We start from the raw sequence: 18,720 nt of genomic DNA on the forward strand, positions 1-18,720 counted from the left end.
CCCTGGGCACTACATGAGCTCTTCATAAAGCCTTTACTTTCAAGAGCAGGAGACATAACTGGTTTTTCTAACACAAAGAAGAAGGCAAAGACTTAAACAAAATGCCAAGACAGAGGAATTTAATCCAAATGAAAGAACAAGATAAGGCCACAGCCAGAGATCTAAGTGAAATAGATATAAGTAACATACCTGGTGGAGAATTTAAACCAGTGTTCATAAGGATACTCACTTGGCTTGAGGAAAAAATAGAAGACTTACCACAGAGATAAAAGAGTTAAAGAAGACTCAGTTAGAGATAAAGAATTCAATAAATGAGATTAGAAACAGGCACGATGCAATGAACAGTAAACTGTGAGAAGCAGAGAAATGAGTTAGTGACCTAGAAGACAAAATAATGGAAAATAATAAAGCTGAACAGAAGAGAAAATGAAGAATTATGCAACACAAGAACAGACTTAGGGAACTCAGTGACTCCATCAAATGTAATAACATTTGTATTATAGGAGTCCCTAAAGAGGAGAGAGAAAAGGGAGCAGAAATTTTATTTCAAGAAATAATAGCAGAAAACTTCCTAATCTGGGGAAGGAAATAACATCCAGACCCAGGAGGCACAGAGAACTGCCCTCAAAATCAAAAAAGCAGGCCAACACCAAGACATATTATAATTAAATTTGCAAAATACAGTGATAAAGAAAAAAATCTTAAAAGGAGCAAGACAAAAGTAGTCCTTACTTTATAAGAGAAGACACATAAGGCTTGCTGGAGATTTCTCAACAGAAACTTGGTAAGCCAAAATGGAGTGCCATGATATGGCTGAATGGGAAAAATCTGCCAGCCAAGAATACCCTATCCAGAAGAAGAGATGCAAAGGAGAGACCAAAAGTGACAAAGACAAGAAAAGATCTGAGAAAATCTTCAGAAACAATGACAAAACAAGTAATAAAATGGCAATAAATACATATCTATCAGTAATTACTTTGAATGTAAATGGACTAAATTGCTCCAAAAAAAGACATAGGGTATTACAATTGATAATAAAAAATAAAAAATAAAATAAGAACAAGACCCATCTATATGCTGCCTATAAAAGACACATTTTATTTATTTATTTATTTTTTGAGAGAGAGGGAGCGCATGCATATGAACTCATGAGCAGGGGAAGGGCTGAGGGTGAGGGAGAAAGAGAATCTTAGGCAGGCTCCATACTCAGTTTGGAGCCTGACTTGAGGCTAGATCTCATGACCTTAACATCATGACCTGAGCTGAAATCAAGAGTTGGATGCTTAACCAGCTGAGCCACCCAAGCACTGCGAGACTCATTTTAGACCTAAAGACACCTGTAGATTGAAAGTGAGGGGGTAGAGAAACATTTATTATGCAAATGGATGTCAAAAGAAAAGTCAGAGTAGCAATACTTATATCAGGCAAACTAGACATTTTTTGTTCTTGTACTGTTTTTATCCTGCTTTGATATCATCGTAGAACTGACTTCACGGAACGATTTTGAATAGGTTCCCTGTATTCCATTATTTATAAGATTTTGATAAAGAATGTCATTAACTATTTTTTTTTTTAATGTTTGGTAGAATCCACCAATGAAACCATGTGGTCTTGGGCTTTTTTGTGCTGAGAGTTTTGATTCCTAATTCAACTTTCATGCTTGTTATTGTTCTAAGAAGATTCCCTATTTCTTGGATTCAAGATTCATGATTGAATTGTGGTAACTTGTGCTTTTTTACAAATTATCTGTTTTTTTTTTCTAAGTTATCTGATTTGTTAGTATATCATTGTTTATAGTAATCTCTTATCATAATATGTACTTTGGTGGTTATCTGTTGTATTGTTTTCTCTTCCATTTCTCATTTTGTTTTTTAGTCTTCTCTCTTTTTTTTCTTAGTTAATGTAGTTAAAGCATTGCCAAATTTATTTTTTAAAAAACTAATTATTTTTAATATTCTGTTATTGTTTATTCTTGTCTCTATTTATTTCTGATTTTTCTTTGTTATTTCCTTCATCTACTAATTTTCAGGTAAGTCTCTTCTTTTTCTAGTTCCTCGTAGTGTAATGTGAAGTTGTTTATTTGAAACTTTTTTTTCTTAATATGAGCGTTATACCATAAATTTCACTCTAAAATTTGTTTTTGCCACATCCCATAGGTTTTGGAATATTGCTTTTTTTTCTTTTGTTTTGAAACATATTTTGATTTGCCATTTGACTTCTTATTTGGCCTATTGCTTGTGCAGTAGTGCATTGTTTAATATTTACATATTAAATAATTAATATTTACATTGTAGATTTTCAGCTTTGTTTTATTGTTGATCTTTAGTTTTGTATCATTGTGGTTAGAAAATATATTTGGTATTATTTCAGTTTTCTTAAACTTGCGATATTTGTTATGTCTGTTTTTATGTGATTTAACCTGGGAATTTTTCTGTGTATACTCAAAGAAAATATGAATTCTATTTTTCTTGGATAGAATGTTTTATATATATCTTTTAGAACCATGTATTCTGAAGTATGCTTCAAGTAAAAAATTGTCTTGTTGAAAAAAGAAAACTTTAACTGAGGGTAAACATTTAAAATAAAGCATATCAGAGGGGAGGTGGGTAAGGGGATGGGTGAAATAGGTGATGGGGATTAAGATTACGCTTATCATGATGAGCACTGCATAATCTATAGATGTGTTGAATCATTATATTGTACACCTGAGACTAATATAACACTGTATGTTAACTATAGTGAGATTAATATACAAATAATTAAAAAATAGTATTATTTTCTTCTCTGATATCATTTTCTAATATTAAAATCAGCCTTATTACTTTCTACCATTTAAAGTTATATTCAAACTAGCCAGGAATTTTAGATTCTTGAGTAGGCTCTTTGTCCTATTTCTATGTGTAAGTATTTAAGAGATGTTGCTAAATTTTAGAGTTCCAACTTTAAGATCTATTTTAATGTATCATTGTTTTAACTCATTACCTATTTTTTTATACTTTTTTATAAAAGTATATCTTTTTATACTTTACACTTAAAATGAGCATACATTTTAAGTGTAAAGATCCGCTTTCATTTTTTAAGTTTTGGTGTAAGTATTCAGTTATTTTGTAATTTCCTTATAGCATGTTGTGATATGTTGTTTTTCTTAATAAACACATCTTTTAAATTTGGGCTAAACTATCCTGTGGCCACTTCATTTTGAAAGATCTGTTTAAAAAGTAAATTTGACTTTTTTTATATCCTCTGATAATTCACATATAATAGAACTATGGTAAAAATCTTGTCATAGTGATTGTCATTCCTAATAAAGCATAATTGGATAAATCCAATAACATTTTTGAAGATTAATTATACCTTAAACAATATAGACAAAAAACAGTCTGTACATTTCTATTCCTGTTTCTTTATATATATATATATATATATATATATATATGTATGTGTTTTAAAATGATCTGTATATTTTAATTATAGTGGGGAGAATGATAGTATTCTAAATTACTAAAACAGTATTTTCTACATTATTTATTTATTTTTTTTCTTGGTGACTATGCTTCTGGATTTTGAACTGTAAAATGAATTCACTTAGGTATCCCAAGGGTGATGGACCTTTAAGGCTAAAATATTTTGGACACATTAAAAGTAATTTAATTGATTATAAAAATTTATAGAAAAAATCCTAAATCATGAGGTTAACCAATTTTGGTAATTTTGAGAACTTTTTAAGATTTTCTAATTAGATTAGGCAATACCTTTTCAGAAATTTGACAATTGAAATTCATATATTGATGATATGCTTTTTCTGTTTAGATTTTTAAAACTATATTAATATATTTAATTAACATCCTTGTTTTCTAAGTGATAAATATGAGAGCTGGAATGTTGGTAGTTTTTGCAAAACCTCTAAGGTAGGCAGAGTAGATGTAGGACATATTATTATTTACCTTCCAAGACTTAATATTTAAATAATTTAGCTTTATCAGCTTTTATTAAGTTCTGCTATATCATTTACACTCTGAGAAGGACACATTATACTATTTACACAATAAATACTGATGAATATGTGCTCAGTACAACAAATTATGCTATGTAATGTATGATGAAAATCAAATGAACTGCTTCCATTCTCTAGAATGTTCATATAGTTTCCCAACTCTGTATAAAGCAGGTGAGAATTCATACACATAAAATTATGACAAAATTTTTACTATATGTCTAATAAATAGTTGGTAGTCTAAAAGGTGTGTAAGGAAAGAATATGTAGCAATGGAGATCATCAGAAACATCATGAAAAAGGCTCTTAAAAAGAACGTTTGAAGCATAGACAGAATAGGAATTATTAAAAACATTTCCTTCAAAAAAAAATAGTTTCCTTCCCTTCAAATCAGACTGATGAAACATGTCAACATAGAATGCAGTTTTTGTCCCAACTCCTTGTTCAACTTAAATGGACTTGCATAATATTTTCTAAATAATTTTTAGGTAATGTACAATTGTCATTTTGGAACAACTTTACTCCAAAATCTTCCTTTATGTTTAAATGAAACATATCAAGTTTGAGTTTAAAGAAATCTTACTACTTATCTAAATAATTATTTGTTAAACGTTGCCATGATTAAAATGCAAAAAGGTTAATTTTGCTTCTTTTGATTATTACTTTTTATTTTCTATCTCCCCAAATATGTTGTAGCTTTAGGGTGTCAAGTACAATTTGTATTTTCTGACCACAATATAAATATTCCTGGCCACAGTGCTTGACAAAAGGAGTGCCCTCAAAAAATAAATACTCAGTGTTTTCCAAATGCATTCAGATTAAATCCAAATTCCTTATCAGGGACTACAGTTTTTTTCCCTTTAACTTACACTTCTTGTATTTTGGCTGGAATGCTTTTCCTGCAATATTCAGAAGCAGATAAAGGAGTTTCTCAAATGCTGGAAATTATAAGTAGTTTAGTATGGATGGGAGGGGACCACATTTGAAGGATTTGTTACATATTTTGTGGAAACTTGCAGGCTATGCTAGCATTTTGTAGTAAAATTAATTAGAGCTTCCCAAAATGGACATGATCAAATGCTGTTGAGAAGTATGGAAATAAAATGACTGCAATCTTAACAAGAAAATTTTCAGGGGAGTGGACTGTGCCAATGTATAATTTAAAATAGGAACTAGGGATGCATGTATGGAAAAGTAATTTTAGAAATTGTGCTCTGAAGGGGAGCAAAACTGTTGGATAGCTACAGGGAAAACTGAGATCAAGTGAGATTGATATTTTATTGTTGTTATTATTTGTTTTGTTTTGTTTCACTTTGTTTACATTGAAAAGCTCTGGAAAATTGTATTGGGCTCATGTGAATGACTAGGCGAGAAAGAGACAGAGCAGAGATTGAAAGAAAGAGATTGGGAGAGACTGAGCATGTAGAAAGGATATTTGAAATATTACCCTCAGAGAATAGAGATGAGGTTCCTAATGAAAATAAAGATATCTTCCTTTGATAGAATCAAAAATACCTGTGCATTTTAACAGGAAGAAAGTTAGAGAGGTGGCTACAAGTGCTATAGGTTTGGAGATTTGGTGGTAGGAAAATGAGCAAGTTCCTCTAATGACTTCTATTTTCTCAGCACAGAGACAAATGTAACCAGCTAGGAATCACTAGAGCAGAGCTTCTAAGGAGTAAGAAGAGAGAGGAGAAGCTACAAAATAATCATGTTGATGCTGAAAACTAAAGTTAACTAAGGAATAATACTAAGGTTGTCTAGCAGCATTGTATGTCCCATTTGGATTTGGGGCCATGATTTGAAGGCAATGAATAATTACTTTTTACATGTATATATACATATATATTTTTTTCTTAGATAACACTGAGTCTACTGCTCTCCTCTGTATATCTCTGTTTGGATTTCTTTTGCCACCTCAAATTAAGTAACACTTTAAACTGATCATTATCTTCCCCCAAGCACATTTCATATCAAGCATTCTCTGAGGAAAGTGGCTCCCATAGCTCCTGGGCAGTGAAAGCCAAACACCGTAGAGTTAGTCTTAGGATTTCCCACTCTCACATCTAACCCATTAAATATATCATGAAACCTCATTGATTTTTACTCAGACGGATCTCCTGAAATCACCTACTCTCATCTATCACCATTGGAACCACTCTTGTTAAACAAGAGTCTTTTCCTGCACCAGTGCAACAGAAGCAAAGAAACAATTGCCTCCATCCCCGCTCCTCTCCAATCCATTATCCACACTGCTACACAATGATCTCTCAAACATCGTCATCTCAGTATTTCCCTGCTTAAAATTTTGTAATGACCTCAAATAATAAAAACTATAAAGTGTGTCCTGGTGTCCTTTTCCCTAACTTTATCTCTGCCACTTTAATTCTACGATCACCCTTATCAATTCTTTAGTTTCCTCTATCTCCTTATTTGTTCATGTATTTTGGTCTTTTGCAATGATTTTGCCCCTCCAATGCAGTTTAATGCACTCTAACGCCCCCCTAATGTAAATTGGATAATTTTCCTTTTTAATTTTTAACATATCAGCAGAGACTCAGCTTCCTAAGGAAGTCTTTTTTTGACATCCCAGTCTAAATTAAGTGTCAGTGTTCAATTCCATGCTCTTTCTTTTTTCTAGCATAGAAATATTTATAATTATTCATGCAGTACTTTTTTTTTTAAAGATTTTATTTATTTATTTGAGAGAGAGAATGAGATAGAGAGAGCACGAGAGGGAAGAGGGTCAGAGGAAGAAGCAGACCCCCTGCTGAGCAGGGAGCCTGATGCGGGACTCGATCCCGGGACTCCAGGATCATGACCTGAGCCGAACGCAGTCGCTTAACCAACTGAGCCACCCAGGTGCCCCATGCAGTACTTTTAAGATTCACAAAAGCAGAGCCATGTCTATCTTGTTTACCTCTGTAATCTAGTACCGAGCAAAATTTCTGGCCCACTACACTTGCTGAAAGCGTTTTGTTGAACTACTGACCAGAAAGATACATTTATCTACTTTTACTTACATGTATATTACTTTCTGCTTCCAAAGTTTCCATGGAGGGTTAATAAGTGTTACATACGATATCAAAATAAGTTTTTAGGTTAAAAGACATTAAATAAAAGAAAAGAGCTGAATTTTGTTTCATAAATGATCATTGAATTCCAAATATGCAGAACTGTCTTTGAAAGTAAATAGTGTTTAAAGTGAGAATGGTTTTATTGAAAAGGATAAAAGAAGAAAAAATGGATAACTTAGCTAAGAATGGTATTGACTGCTACAGCAATCCTATTATAAGAAAAATAATATTTTAAATCTTTTCCTAATCATTTAGCTACAAGAATGTCTCTAATACTATCAAAAAGCTCTTCTTATCTTTCAAATACCTTCACATTCTCTCTGAATTTATAAGAGCACTAAGGCTTTGTTATCACTATAATTAGATCTACTGAAAAAGTACCTTCTCATTTTTGTCAATTCCTGATTATTCATGGTGATGGCAGAAAGCCTTTGCATGGATTACTAAAACCCCAAATCATTTATAGCACATGAAAATTAGCCCAAATTCCTTATGTCTATCAAAAATTTCTATTGAAATACAAGTTCACCTTTGAGCTTTAGCAAATTTCCATTGATGCTTGAATAAATGCTCTTAAGTGTATGTACTGAGTTTTGAAAATAGAAAAAATATATATGGCAGATGAGTTTTATGTAATCTAAACCCTAAAAAGTAATCAAACCAATGGTTTGGTGTCTTTGATTGGCCCATAGAGGGAAACTGGAATGAAAGTTTGGCTTTACTAGCCACTGAGAAGAAAGAAAGATACAAAAGATTAGGGAATGAGCCTCATAAAAAGATTTATTTTGTTAGCACTTGACCACTAACAGAATGTTAACAAAAATATCCAGAGAACATATTCTTTATGTGATTCTGAATAGTTCAGTTAAAATCCTCATGCCATGTCATTCATTCATTTATGCATTACAGAATAATTTATGATCACCTACTGTGGTCAAACACTGTGATAAATATATGAATGCAAAATTGAACAAGACACAGTTTCTACCCTTTATAGATCATTACAATATGTACAGTATAAGTATGAATGATACTAGAATAGATGCTTGTTGAGTCAAATAAAAGTTCTAAAATGGAAAAAAAAAGTAAAATAAATGCCTAACATCTGACTCCCCCTGAAATCAATATAATGTGAATGATACACCAGCTCATCCATGCATTCTCCCAAATCCAACAAAATTTATGAAGCTCTTAACACCTACCAATTAATTAATTAATTAATTCAATAACAAAATTTTGAGCACCTACTATGTACCCTACCATTCTATGAGCATAGGGAAAAATATTATTTCTTCAACAAAAGTTGTGTTAATAACACCATAAATGAAAATTACACTCAAAGCACTACTTCAGTTTTAAATACATATAAGTATTTACCTTTTATAATATAATTTCCTATAAGCTCCCGCAACATAAAAATGACTAAAATACACACAGTCCAGATATGTTTAATTTAAATACTTAAATATTTGATTATCTGAATGAATAGCTTGGCATTTATGATTCAGAAGCTTATGAAACATTTTTGAAATTAATGGCGATATTGTGTTATATGTAATCTGTGTATACTAGTCAAAATAATGACATTATTCACAAAGCAAACAATGCATCTGTTCCAGGGAAAAGCTTAGTTTCTTATTTCTTTTGACAGTGTGCAGACCTGGGTTCTTCAAAGCCTCACCTCACAGCCAGAGCTGCAGCAAATGTCCACCTCACAGTTATACCCATGAGGAAGCTTCAACCTCTTGTGTCTGTGAAAAGGATTATTTCAGGAGGGAGTCTGATCCACCCACAATGGCATGCACAAGTAAGGAACCCAACCAATATTTGGTGATGCTAACTTTCACCACTTTGAAGAAAGAGCCTGATGGAGCCTGTTACATCCTATTAACATTTCCCCTAAAACAGGCATAATGTTTAATCTTCCAAAATAGTTTTTTAAACCAGATTTTGATTTTCTTAAGTAAGCACTGAAAAGTTGGAGTCTCTTTTATTACTCATTGTTAGAAGCATTCATTTTCCCTAATTTCAAATTCAACATCGGAGACAGATAAGGAATTTTTTCTTTTATTTTATAATTTCTTTTAATGTTCATGACAGCTAAACATGACTCTGATAAACCCATTTTCCTTTTCACCGTAAACTTTTTTTCATTCTTCGTCTTCTCCCGAGCCAGGCTTTTGATCACATAAACATGTAATAAATGGTACTTTTGCCTTTTTTTTTTTTTTTACCTAATTTGCCCCACAAAACGAAAAAGGCCAGTAAGAAGGTCATTTATGAAGGAAGACAGGAAACACTTCAAGAGCATGGAGTACTGGGGGTTGGCAAATCAGATTTAGGAGTCAAATAGGAAACTAAAGCTTTAGCGAGGACTTCTAAGCAGTTGTCCTATTCCTTATAAGTGAATGTCCTTAACTATTATTAATTATATGATCCCATAATCATATAATTAGAATGATGAAGAGTAAACGTTATTTCCAACATTTGCAGTGGAAGCATCCGCATCCATCAATGTTTTTGGGTGTTTTGTTTTTCTAGTGTTCCACACTTCTATTTCTGAGAAGGAAACGCATTTATGTATTTGCTTGATAAGAATACTTTCATAAGTTGTCCACATTCACAGTCTCTATGGCAAATCAAACAAAAACTCAAAATGGCAGGGAAGAAAGTGTATCTCCTATCCCCATAAGATTCAGTATCCATGACCTTGCTTGTTTTATTATTTTTGATCCTAGCAGCTGCAGTTGCTCTCAAAGATGATGACCAAAATTTTTGAAATCTAGCATTCATTCTAGTATGAAATATAAACAGACATACAATTCCTTTAATCAAATGACAACAAACTGAAGTTTTATCTGAATTTCAGCATCTGAACTTCATAGTGTCAGTGAGACATATTTTCATAATTTCTCAAATCATTGATATTAATTAGCTTTACATTGCTAAAGATCATTCTTTTATCACAAGACTGATCATTTTATGAGTTAGATGATTACTAATTATAAATACTTATTTTTCAAATAAATAAAATGGTATTATTATATACACTTTTGGGAGGATGCATTTGAGTAGAGGAGACATAAACTATGATTGCATGTGATGTGTTTTGGTTACAGTTGAGGTTATTTTAATTATCAGAGCAAAAGAATGCCCAGAGAGTAAAAGGGAAATGTGGCCAGACAATAGAGTGGTAAATTAGGGAGAGAAAACCATATCTTGAATTATCTTTTAAATTTCATTTATTTTCTAATAGTTATTTTCTTTAAGTGGTCCAGCCATGATCTTTCTCTTTTTCATCGTAAAAGTGAGTCTCCCTTTCTGTAAGTTCATTAGGTTTGGGGTGAGGGAAAGACTGTGCTCTGGTGGCAGGGACTACTTAGTCCTCTTATAGGACTTGGGGTTTCAAATTTTCTGTTTCCAGGTGTGCGGATTTCTAATACTGTGTTTCAAAAGAATTTGTATGCATTTGTTGAAAACACTACTGGGACTTGTGTAGAAGATCTTTCTAATATAAAATCTGCGGGTGTGTGTGTATCGTTTTTAGTTGCATTCGTAGCACCACAAATACTGCATATGATCCCCTTGCATGGATGGCTTGATTGATGTTCACATGTTCACATGAAAGTCTGGAATTTTGCTTTCTGTTGGCTCTTTGGAATTAAATTTATGGTTCCAACTGCTTTTAATAATTTTGATGTATATATGTATAAATATATAAATATATAACATATGTTTATATAATATATAATGTATATATTATAAATATATAAATGTGGAAAATAGAATGTTATAAACTTACAGGAAAAGAAAAAAAGATTCTGGTGAATCTGCTTCAATGAGGGGTACTTCTCATAGCTCTGTTTTGGTTCATATATCACATCTCAGCAAGGCAGTGGAATTTCATTAGGTTATTTTTTAAGTGTATGTCAATCTGAGCCTCTACTTTCTACTTCTACTTTAGGACTTCACTTGAATTTGAGTTTTATTTTGACATTAAAAGACATATACTTCCCCCCCAAATGTTTGAGGGGCTATTTGTAGAGAGAAGAAAAGGAAGAGTCAAACTCTGATTTTTTTTTTAATTTTACAAATTTAGAGGAAATATGTTAATTTGGTTATATTTCACATGTCAGGAAGAAAAAGTTTGATGTCTTCCTGAACTAGACATATTTCAGGTATATTTTACCTTATTCTCAGAAGTAAACCTGTAACATTTTGATCTCAAATGACATTTTCTCCATAACTTTCCACTATTAAATAAGCTACAGTTCACAGTAAAAAAATAATACTTCTGTATTTCCATCTTAAGTAACTGCTTTATATTGAAGTGTGTGAGGTTGTATGTATGGAAAATTCACGGGGTTCAATCAGAAATATAGTTGAGCTGGGGATTATTTTGCCAAAAATGGGAACTCTTAGGTTATGGGGTCCTTTAATTTAAATGGCAATTTGTAAATACCAGGTGGATTTTTTAATTACTTTTAAATTTAGTCTTCAAGAGTCATGGCTTAATAAATGTTAGGTAGAAATTAATATTATTCTCTATATTTAAAACAACAGATATTAAGAGAACTAAGATATGTCCTTCCAAGTAGCTTGATTTATGCTTATGAACCATTCAACGACCACCATAGTCCATTCTATTCCCTGTCAGGAAGTTTTACATATTAAGTCTGAAACAAATATAAATGTATTTTTTGGGGGGGGACATGTGACCATATAACATTAACAAATGATTGAAGTTATAACTCTAACTACCTGAAAATCAACTATAGACACAGACATTATGCGATTCCTTTTTAAAAAGACTATTTTTTTAGAGCAGTTTTAGGTTCACAGCAAAATTTAGAAAAAGACACAGAGACTTCCCATATACCCCATGCCTAAATACATAAAGCCTCCCCCCTTATCAGTCCCCGCCAGAGTGGTATACAATTGTCACAAGTGATATGGAATAATTTTTAGTTCTCTTTAGTAAGCTAATTATTCGTTTCAGAAATAAAGTAATATACAAATGGATATTGTTTATTATTTATATATAAATTTGTTCTGATCTTTCAAGATCTGAACACTTTAATTCTTACTCTTATAGTGTTTTTGAGAGTTATTTTTAAAATAAATTTCTGATTTCCAATTAAGTAAAATTCACAATTTGCAGAGCCACAGTATTAAAACAGTATCAAAGTAAGTGAAGTTTCATTACACATTGCAATGTCCAACTACTTAAATTCTAGTTTCTTCTTGACATATGAGGAAGATTTCAAACGTTGTTGGTGATTTATCTTTGGATATGCAATTCATTTTGAGGTAAGCTCAGGCTATTTTACTTGCTGCAGAATTTGTAGTCAAGAGCCACACTGACAAATCCTATTTTCACTTGTGCTCATTGCTTAGTAAATCCTTCATGTGTACTTCCTAGGTTTCCGGGACAGATCTCAATAAGGAAGTAATCAGTTCAATCCCCAAGGAGAATTTTTCCTTGGACTTGTCAAAGGACTTAACACTTTTTGAATATATAATTTTTTTATCTAACATTATTTTTACATACATAGTTTTACTCCATAATTGTTTACATGTACACTAAGCAAAACATATGTTTTAACTAAACAAGTGGTTATAACAATGCCAAGATAAGTTATTTCTGTAGGGTATAAATCCTGCTATCGTCCCAACAAAACTATAACAAGATTTTCCAAAGATTATTACAAATTGATGATTCTTGCATTTGCCCTATTTAAAAGATTGATTACAAATCTATTTTTTTTTTCTTCAGACCAGGGATTTGTATAGTAAACAATGCCTAATTTTATCATCTTAAAATATGTTTTTCTCACTTTACTTTGCAAACCAGGACCCCCCTCAGCTCCTCGGAATGCCATCTCAAATGTTAATGAAACTAGTGTCTTTCTGGAATGGATTCCTCCTGCTGACACTGGTGGAAGGAAAGATGTATCATATTATATTGCATGCAAGAAGTGCAACTCCCATGCAGGTGTGTGTGAGGAGTGTGGCGGTCATGTCAGGTACCTCCCCCGGCAAATCGGCCTGAAAAACACCTCTGTCATGATGGTGGATCTGCTCGCTCACACAAACTATACCTTTGAGATTGAGGCAGTGAATGGAGTGTCCGACTTGAGCCCAGGAGCCCGGCAGTATGTGTCTGTAAATGTAACCACAAATCAAGCAGGTAAGTGTGATGTCCAGCCAAATCATGTACCTTAGGCCGAGCTCTGTCAATTATCTCTATAGCTAAGCGAGGGCTGACTGCGTGAGATCTTCCCATAAATCACAAGGTTAGGACTTAAAGTAGACTATATCTCAAAATGCTTTATTTAGTTTTAAACAAATAAAAGCTAAGGCTTTCTTAGCAGACTCATACGTGGACAGGGAAAGAAAAATGTGTTTCAATTGATTTTTTTTATTAAAAAGACATTTCTGGCTCAAATTCATTTGTAGCAAAAATTTTTACCTCAAATTTCACACATGCAATTATGATAGCTCAAATCTACATATTTTGTTGTTTTGTTTACATTGTTTTTTTTGTTTATTTCATTAATTTAGCAGATAATCAGGCAGGTTCTATTTGCTTGTTTATTTGTTTTTTTGGCATCACAGCTGAATTTTCTTTGCACATTGAAATAGGCTTTTCTTATTTCTATTATTATTAAAATAATGTACAAAATGAATTTTTCTTTGATAATCCATTTATCAAAGTTAGAATAGCTGAACTGTACATGAAAACACATTTATGTTCCATATGAAGATCTTGGAATTACTGGGGAGTAATTATTAAGGAGAAGGGAATACAATTCTGCTTGAGCTACTAATTCACCCCCCCCAATTTCCACTCAGCTATGCGATTTTAAGTAAATCAATATAGAGGACTTCTTTTCTGGTAAAATGAAAACCAAAGATAGACTATTATTAAATTAATAATTCAACCTATTATGTGACAAAAATCATTCAAAGCCCGTGGGCAATTTATGACTTGTTTTTGTCAACAACAGATGTGTGGGTAGGATGAGGCATTAAATGTAACTTCCCTCTATTCCCTGGCCACAGTTCTCAGTCCATGGGCATAAACTTGTCACACTTTTTAGTACCCCAGCTGGACTTCTTTTCAGTGAGGACATCCTTGCCAGCATATTCACAATGAAACAGGATGTGTTTGACTGAATCGAATTGGACATACATTAGTATAAGTTTGTAGGTTGTAGAATAACTGGGTTGACAAAAGAATGCTGTTGGTAACCACGTCTCGGCCAAAATAATTTGAATTATATTGAATGTGTCAGGTAAATCAAGTCATTACCTCTTGAGAAAAAGAAAATGCATACAGTTGAGTTCATAGTTGCTTCTGATTGATTAAGCCAAGGGAAATATTCAAGAGCAGCCTGGATGATATGAAAGTAATTGAGTAATTCACTAAGAATCATTCTAAATACTCTAGAGATTCTTATCCATGTTGAATAGATGTCCATTTTTTTTATTCTATGAGAGAAAACATTGCACACATATATGCCACTTACCTAAGTGAATCCTTTATATTTTTCTCCATTTGCTCCCTAACCTAAGGTAGAACTAATAAAAGTGTTAAAGAGCTGGATAGGAATAGTGAAAATTAAGTTTTCCTTCACTCTAGACTCAGCTGCTGACAATACTGGCATATGTCAATATTCTATCACAGTATCTAGTCACAAGTGTTCAGTAAATGTGAACTGCCTTCCCACATCAGAAAAATACTGGTTTTATAACATGTGATTTCAGGCTTCTCATGCAACATCTTTCACTTTACTTGGTTCCATGTATAAGTCTTCCATTAATATTGAAAACATTTTGAATAATCACTAAGAGTTGTATTCCTCAGGGAGAACAATTTCTAGCTTGCATAACCTCAACTTACTTGAATGATATTTCTCTGATGAGCTAGGTATAGGAAATGACTGTACACTTTTAAAATGATATACTTAATAAATATTTGCTTTAGTTGTCTTTGACTTGCTAGTCTGTTCAGACTGCAAAGTGTACCTTAAATACCATGAAAGAATAATTTTCATCCAGCTGTTCAAGGCACAGCTATCATATAAAATAAACATTTGTATTCGGAGCAGATATTTTAGTTGCTATTTTTTCCAAGTTCTCAGGATACACATACTGTAAAAGCTTTGCAAACATAAAAAAAAAATCAAAACAAGAAGAGATTTTTCTTAGTATCTGACTGTTCCAGACAAACTAAGTCTCAGTTTTCACAAAAATTGTTAACTTCAAGTAGCTCTTAGGATGTCTTATGTTTAATATCACTATTGCTGCATATTTATCAAGTACCAACATTATGGAAAATGGGCTGTAGTAGTTACTTTTTAATATTTGAATATTTTAAGCACTAAATTGAAGCAAATTATTTGTGCTCTATGTGTTTTTTATATAAAATTTCTTTCAACAGATCAATCTTTTTTAAGGAGGGTTTTTTTAGAAATGCATTTCTTTTGTAATAGATTCATTTCAGATTTGTAATTTATTTTGGCATTTTCTGATTTATTTCTGTGACATCAACACAGTGTGTTGTTGAATAAAAAAAAAAGCCAACCTAAAATAGTTTAATAAATGTTTTATTCGGTGTCTTAATGAGGACTATAGCCCAGGAGACAGTACTTTAAATTGCTCTGAAGAACTCCAAAGCATGTCAGTTTACAGAGGATTATGTGCAAAAAGGGAAAAGGGTATCCATCCTTGCAAGCAGTTCTCCATTGTATAGTGTGCGTCCCAAGGTACAATTTGTTTGGTTGTAGAAGTTAAGGTTTACTGATTTCCATGTAGGCATGTGAAAGAGCCTTCTGTCGTCTTAATACATTCTGTTTCTATCATATCGGATTATTCAAAAATATTACTGGCCTGCATCTGCTTAACTGGTTTTCCGGTTCTTCTTGTTTTTGGTTTCTCCTTGAGGTCACTTGAGATGGTCACAGAAGGTTGACATCAGTCATCTATTGCAGTTTTAGTGCACAGTCTGAACTGTCCAGATTCAAAATGATATTTTAAAGTACAAGAAGAAAAACTAGCAATTTTTTTCAAGATGAGAATCTTTCATTAAGCTAGGAACTGAAATTGATTAGGTAACCCTAGCTGATTGGTCTATAAAGGTAAATAATGATTTTGTGCTGAAGATAGTGATTAAATGATAAATTTATGGATGTTTATACAGTATTTAAAACACTTTCTCAGTCATTATATCATTATGAAGTCTAGCACCTTGTTCTTGGAGAAGTTGTCTAAATTCAAATGGTACTTTTTTACATGTAATTTAATAGGTAAAGTCAAAATATAAAGTTTTGGGGCATCTGGCTGTTTCAGTTGATGGAGTATGTGATTCTTGATCTCAGGGTTGTGAGTTTGAGCTCCATGTTGGGTGTAGAGATTACTTAAAAAACAAAACAAAACAAAATCCCAAATACAAAGTTTTAAGAATACTAGAATTAGTTGGACTTTAGGTTCCTTGTAAGATGCAGCAAATAGTACCGAGGTTGACAGGAAAGCATTGTAAAATTGTAAGGATTTTCATGGTCAAGAAAAATAAACACATCTGAAAGGGGAAAAATGAGAAAAAAAAGTATTTTACAGGAAGATAAGTGCTGTCTGTTGGAGGGGAAAATGATAGGAAAATACAATGGAAATATGTTAATTATGTAGAGAACTCAACAAATAGGTTGCAAAGTGGATAAAATGATGAAAATGCAAACCATGAATTTTTTAAATTCTTAAACTTAAAAAAGGGATACTGAGTGAGTTCCTCCAGCTTCCTAGTGAGTTTGTGTGCTTTATGCAATACATTCTTTCAAAAAGTTGAAGTACACATGATAACCTTTCCTTTAAAAAAAATATTTAGATTATTTACATAACAACATTTCTGTTGTTCTTCTGTTTTTTTTATCTAAAATATCTATTGGATAGTTAGGTGGATAGATGGATGAATGGATAGATAGAGTGAGTGATACATCAACACATAGTATGAGAATTAAAATTCTATTAAAAGCGAATATTTTTTAAGTTTCATTATCTACTCACAAAACAGTGTGCATTACCACATTTTTCTATAAACATATTCTTAAAGTTTTTATTTTAAAATAATTTTGCTCTAGGCATACTCTATCAAATTTAAAATTTAAAGCTTTTTAAATATATACAAATGTATATTTTATCCCAAGAAAGAATAAGCTCATTCTAACCAAAAACAAACAAACAAACAATACCCTAAATTACTAATATTTTAATATGCAAAGCTACAGAATTCTAATTCTGAGGTAAAATAGACCAAACTTTGTTTTGAATTAATCTTAGGCTCTTGGATTCTATCTTCAGAGGGTTTGGTTGACATGATATGAGTTGCAAAATGCAGCAAACATTTTGGAGGGCATGTCCCAACCTGTCCCAGAGTATCAGAAATATCACTAAGATTGTTTCTCGGCCTTTTGGCTAAGATCAAGTGTAGAAATATCATTAAGAAAGATGCCCCTATATTTTGATGGTTTTTATTTCTTGGTTCTTGCAAAAGTGTCTGGGGTACATGATAATCCCATTCCATCAAATACTTTCAGTTTGATGCCATTCATGTAGTCAACCAGCATGATACATCTTAGGATATTGAGATGATCAGGGTTCCCTGAGGACTGAATTATGCTGTAGAGCAGGAAATTTAAGAGAATACTGAAACAAGATGGTGAAAGTATGTTGTCGCTCTTGCCAAGGTGGCAACAAATGTTTTCTGTGGTTTCTGTGTATTGAGATGTTAAAAAAGTTTGTTGTCACCGATTAGACCATTACTAAACAATGGTGATGATATTTTTTAATTTTCATCAGTGGAGAGACCATATCGGCTGTGTTTGTAATCACCACCTGATTAAATGCATAGTTCGGCAAAATTAGTTTGTCTTCTGCTCAGACTAAACAAGTCATTTAAAGGTCATAACCTCCACTCTTTATTCCTCCATATTTTTTATGGTGGCACTAATTTCTTCATTCCCCCACAGATACAATAAAGATTTGTGCTTACTCTTTTGGTAAGATGGAGATACTTTAATTTGGCCATTACTATAGTTTTACAGATTTTACTTCATGGGCCTCAGAGACAGAGGTTTCTTCCAGGTGCAAGGTAAATCTTCCAACTATATACCAATGACCTGGTGAAAGAATCAAAGGCTAAGATGGAGAAGGCATCACTGTGCCAATTGTTAATATGGGCTCAGAACAACATCTCATTCATCACCTTATCCCCATAACGTCCACCCAGATCAGTGTTTCTTAGTGGTATTTGGAATCCACAAGGATTCATGTTAGCCCAGACACAGTATTCAATAACCAGTGAAAGATCTGGGCATTTACTCCTCCCGCCTCCCCTTTTATTTAGAAATAGTCAGAAATATAGAGTATAGAGAAGCTAAAAGGCAGATATACAGTGTTAATAGATGTTGCTATTGCACAATCCTTCTTTAAAGGCAATCACCTTTCTCTTCATTTAAGGGACTATGGGGTAAATACAGATCTTCCTGGATTTATGATCAATCTAAGTCAAAGATGCATTTAATACACCCAACCTGCCAAACATCAGAGTTTAGCTTAGCCTACCTTAAGTGTGCTCAGAAATCAACATTA

The 18,720-nt window shown here is 32.5% G+C and overlaps 1 protein-coding gene across 8 annotated transcripts in view; it reads left to right on the forward strand.

Annotated features, from left to right (window-relative positions):
• EPHA5 (EPH receptor A5) overlaps positions 1-18,720 on the forward strand; it is a 343,376-nt gene that overhangs the window by 170,844 nt on the left and 153,812 nt on the right. For 4 of the 8 annotated variants that reach the window (XM_028100661.1, XM_028100664.1, XM_028100663.1 and 1 more), the window contains exons 4-5: positions 8,723-8,878; positions 12,926-13,261. The exons of 3 other annotated variants lie outside the window; for them this stretch is intronic. In XM_028100661.1, the coding sequence (XP_027956462.1) occupies positions 8,723-8,878; positions 12,926-13,261 (492 nt within the window). The remainder of the gene's footprint in view (positions 1-8,722; positions 8,879-12,925; positions 13,262-18,720) is intronic. One more of the 8 variants, XM_088020820.1, reaches the window with a different exon arrangement.

Source organism: Eumetopias jubatus, unplaced genomic scaffold (genome assembly GCF_037043125.1).
Source record: "Eumetopias jubatus isolate StellerSeaLion01/CBP00866 unplaced genomic scaffold, mEumJub1_p1.0 scaffold_2, whole genome shotgun sequence".
In the NCBI taxonomy this organism is placed as follows: domain Eukaryota; kingdom Metazoa; phylum Chordata; class Mammalia; order Carnivora; family Otariidae; genus Eumetopias; species Eumetopias jubatus.